The sequence below is a fragment of the Sander lucioperca genome, chromosome 7, assembly GCF_008315115.2.
Source record: "Sander lucioperca isolate FBNREF2018 chromosome 7, SLUC_FBN_1.2, whole genome shotgun sequence".
In the NCBI taxonomy this organism is placed as follows: Eukaryota; Metazoa; Chordata; class Actinopteri; order Perciformes; family Percidae; genus Sander; species Sander lucioperca.
In genome coordinates, this window is record NC_050179.1 from 9,821,393 (window position 1) to 9,826,360 (window position 4,968).

Genomic DNA, 4,968 nt, shown 5'->3' on the forward strand with positions numbered 1-4,968 from the left:
GAGTTTTTATCTGGCTGTCTTCTCCCACCTTTTAAGCCTTTTCATAATGAAGAGTTAGTTACAGTATTTCTTCTGTGTTGGCTCATTCACCATGTGTAAATACCAGCACATCACCCTATTAGTACAAAGAAGACAGTGTAGCTTGATACACCGAACAAACAATACCTAGAGGTGGACACAAATATGTGCACCAATGCAAGTCTTCCTCAAACCTGGGGAAAACACTGAATATAGTGATGATGGATATTTGTCAGTTATGGATAATTAAAAAGAAAGGTCATTATGAAATAAGAACAAAGTTTTTGAAAGGGGCATATTTAAATAAATATCTCTATACTGAAATAAAAGTGAACTGTAAATCAAAATTTGAAACAAAGAAAATGTAATAGTAATGAGTTGTCATTAATTTATTTTACAGTTAATTGTTTATTTATATACTTTACTCTTTTTATTCATATGGTTATTTATATCATATAACTTATATGTTTATTTCATATAACTTACATTATTATTCTTATTTTTTTTATATATATATTTCAAATTGAACACTTTGGGCCTCCATAGCTATAAGGACATTTCATAATCATAGACTGTATAAAACAGGTCATAATGGACAATGTGAGGTAATAATATCCTTGGGTTATTTTTCCACCATACTGACTTACCCTCATTGCAAGAGAAATGTTTACAAACGCTGAACTTAATTATTCATGTAAAGCATTTTAGTTCCAAAAGGTGGCAGCAATGCAACATTACGGATGCCGGCTGCCGTAACTCTAACTAACTCTGAAGTTGAAAGTAGAAACATTGGTGTGGCCGAGGGTCCAGCAGGGGGCAGCCAAACTCCACCAGGCGCTTTCAGCTGCCAGTGTCTAAGAAGAAGAAGAAGAAGGAGACGGGCGGTCTTGTTTTTATCGGTAGTCGCACGCAGCGTCTCTGCTGCGAAAATGCGCATCGAAAAATGTTATTTCTGCTCGGGACCAGTGTACCCCGGGCATGGGGTGATGTTTGTACGAAACGACTGCAAGGTATGATACTGTCTTTCTTCCTGAATAACCTTGTAACTGTAACAGAAGCTGGTGTTTGACTGTCAGTCTTGGCCCGTTGGCTAGCTGGCTAAACTTAGCTAGCTTGCTAACATAACGTGCTGTAGTCGCTCACGTGGGATCAAGACAGGATTTTAGTTTCAGACAGACTGTATAAAACTCAACGTGATGGTTAATTACCTCCGTGCTGAGTGATTTAAAACGTGGAGTTGAAGCACAACAAGGTTAACATTATATTTTTTGAAATGTTGTCCTTTGATAAAAATCGAGTTAATGAAGAGCCCGGACATTTAACTAGCAGGGCCTTGGGTATGGCTTGGTTTCGCCCTTGCTGTGAAAACGGGGGCTAGCGTTAACGTTACACTGTGGACAAATCATAAACACCCCCACAGTTATTGATGTGAACATTATTCTATCTTTGTGAAGCTTATGTTTGCTAAGATTGTGTCAGCGATATTTTTTAAACTTTGTATTAATGTTTGAGGCCTCAATATTACGCAGCATTGCTTGGTTTACACCTGACAAACAGTCACAACAAAGATAAAACAAGCTCAACAAGGGTGGTATTTCTCTACTTTGTGATTTTAATTATATATATATATATATAGTACATTTTAATTAGTAAAGTTTCTAAAAACCCACTAGTTTTTAAACTCAGTCTGTTTATTACTGAATTTTGTTTCATAATTAACTTTTGTTGTCTTTCTTACATTCATAATTATTAGGCTATGTTATGTAAATGCGCATTTTGTTACTAAAAACGGACATTGTAGCTTTTTATAATCCCTTTTTAGATGTAGAATTTTAGGCTGATCTTGAATTAGAGTGTTAGTAAAATTGATACATTAAATAATCTTTTATATAAGCTCATAACAAACGTTTATGTGACTTAGATATGTACACATTGAGACATTTTACAGTTGAAAATAAACTTGCTTTCTCAATCTTAGGTCTCAGCTGGACAGACTGTAATGGCGACACTGTTTTCTAAACCTTACTGCAAACATACCTTTAGAATCTCTTTACTGCAGTTTCCCATTACTTACCAGACCAGTGGATTTTTAGTGTGTGGATTTCTTTCTTTTTTAAATCTGTGTTTTTGAGTGTTGAAAAAAAAGTGCTATATAAATAAAATGCATTATTATTATTAATGGTAATACTGGTGTATCTGTAATAAGTCAAGTCAACTTTGTTGTCAATTCTGCAATATGTGCCAGACATACAGAGGAATCAAATACGTTTCTCTCCGACCCGGTATATAATAAAATATCGGATGATATGCTGTCCGATATTAATAAATATGTATCAAGAGAGCGTGTGTACATTTCAATAAATGTAATGTCAAAGCTTTACTGCTGAATTTTTCAAATTTGCACCTCAACTCTATAAAACCATATTATATCAATCCCAAACTCCTTTTATCCTCCTGGCAAATAAAACGCTTACAGGTCTACCTTTTTAATATCCATTTGAAGACCTGTGGTGAACCTCGTATTATGTTTTTCTGTCCCTCCTTTTTAAATATATGTAGTCATTCAGATTCTGCAGATCAAAATGCCACAAGAACTTCAAGAAGAAGCGTAACCCAAGAAAAACCAGATGGACCAAGGCATTCAGAAAGGCATCAGGAAAGGAGCTGACAGTGGTGAGTTGGTTATCTATGGAGCAATATCTCTGTCATACATTTGTTTTACTGTTACCTATCTAACAAACATGCTCTCTTTCAGGATAACGCATTGGAGTTTGAGAAACGTAGAAATATACCTGTTAAATATAACAGGAATCTGTGGGACAAGACAGGTAATGTAGAATTGTATTTCTCACATTTACAGTATACTTGCTGTGAAAATGTTTTGTCATTTTATTTTTGAACTGAAGAGTCATTTGTCACTTTTAATTTATACAGTGGAAGCAATGAAGAGGGTGGAAGAAATAAAACAGAAACGCCAGGCAAGGTTTATCATGAACAGGTGAGCGAACTATTTTGTGTTCATTCTTGGGTATATCTGTTGAGTTCAGTTTTTTGCATTGTACGTCAACCATTTAATGTTAAACAGTTTTTCTATAATCATGGTTTTGACAGTGTTTGGCTCACCTTTTACTGTTTTTGTCTCCACTTTCTAGACTAAAGAAGGGCAAACAGTTGGAGAAGGAAGAGGCCATCACGGAAGTGAAGAAAAATATTCACCTTATCAAAGCACCACATGCAGGTAAGAATGTTTGAGTCAATAGTATAGGTAAAGGCCAGGTTATACACCAGTATAATAATAATAATAATGTAATTATGTACAAGGAATTTAAATTGGGGACATTGATTTTGCACACTGCACATCACCCTATTAGTACAAAGTAGACAATGCAGCTTGATACACTGAACAAACAGGTGGACACAAATATGTGCACCAATGCAAGTCTTCTTCAAACCTGGGGAAAACACTGAATGTAGTGATGGATATTTGTCAGTTATGGATTATTAAAAAGAAAATCCATTTGGGGAAAAACAAAATACTGCATAATGAATAGGATTAGTCTGATTTCAGCATTCTTAAAACTCTGTCTTTGCTTTGTTTGTTTTTTTACAGGAAAGGCCAAACAATTGGAAGCCAAAATGGTGCAGAAGTTACAAGAGGACGTGGACATGGGGGATGATAACTAATCTTATACCCAAGGAGTTTTGTTTGTGTGATGACTTTCGTGAGCAAGTTGGCCTTGTACTATATTGTACTTCTGTTTTGGAATAACATTTCCAAATGGCTGATGATGGACACAGTAATGCATTCAGTTAAAAGCATTGATCTAATAAAGATCTGCTTCCAAAGCAGCAGCGATTATCCACATACCTCCCAGCTATATGTTTTCCCTATGTGTAAAGAATTTACTCTATCCTGTTGCATAGTAAACTGTATTACAGTAATGCAGAACATGTTAAAAGGTAACAAACAAATGTAATAAACATATTGTGGGTGATGTTCTGTTTTTGTTTCTGTTTTTCTGTGACATTGACCCAACTATGACCATTGCTAAATTAAAACCTAAGTTGGTGCCATATCAAAATATTTTCGTCAGAAGTATGAAAAACCATAACAGAATTTTACTTTTGTGTTACTTTCATTTCTGATGTTGATTGTGTTAATATGAAGATCATTATGGAGAAAGACAAGGTTGGCTGCACTTTCCTACACTGCACACAAATGTGTGTAATGTAAGCACCTCATTGAATAGGATTTACATGTCTAACATACTGTAAGTGTAGTGTATATCAGCAAAAAAAAAACAATTGGCCTAGGTTCATCATTTGCACTTATGTCACTCATTTAACCACAAGGTATCAGACCAACTGATTCACAATAATGACAATGTAATGTAACAACATTAAAGATACATTTAAAAGCACATTTGTTAAACAATTTTACCTCCCCTTCTATACCAGTGTGTCTCTGGTCTCATCCCCCCAATACAACTGTTTTTATCCAGAAGTATGAATTAAGGTGATTTGACTAATGCTGTGGAAGTTAGTCTGATTGGCCTTTACCACCTATGACAGCATGTGGACTATTGACAAGAAATACTATGAAAAATAAATGCATAACCTTTTATCTTCTAGGCCGAAATAAATGTTTTTAAAGATGCTTACGAATTGATCTGCCAATAATATAGATTGTGTTTTACTGAGGCAATGAGTCAATAGAAAGTCTTCCATAGGAATTTCTCTAAATTAAATGTTCATTTTGGGAGAAAAATGTCACCATAAGATGTACAGATGAAGATTCGATGTCCATGCACTTTCATAGCATAGAGGCATGAATTAACTCTTGTATAAAAGCACATGGCATGTCAGCCCCTTTTTTAATGCGCTTTTAACTGTACAGATTGTAAAATTATAGTACAAATACTTAATAAGGTATTAAGGTATAATAATATT

At 34.7% G+C, this 4,968-nt stretch overlaps 1 protein-coding gene across 1 annotated transcript; it reads left to right on the top strand.

Moving 5' to 3' along the window:
* The first annotated feature begins 783 nt into the window (after positions 1 to 783).
* rsl24d1 (ribosomal L24 domain containing 1) lies at positions 784 to 4,125 on the top strand. The gene is made up of 6 exons (XM_031283019.2): positions 784 to 1,028; positions 2,578 to 2,691; positions 2,774 to 2,846; positions 2,953 to 3,016; positions 3,171 to 3,256; positions 3,629 to 4,125. Exons 1-6 carry the CDS (start codon positions 948 to 950, stop codon positions 3,700 to 3,702), a joined length of 492 nt encoding a protein of 163 aa, XP_031138879.1. The 5' UTR covers positions 784 to 947; the 3' UTR covers positions 3,703 to 4,125.
* The last annotated feature ends 843 nt before the right edge of the window (positions 4,126 to 4,968 follow it).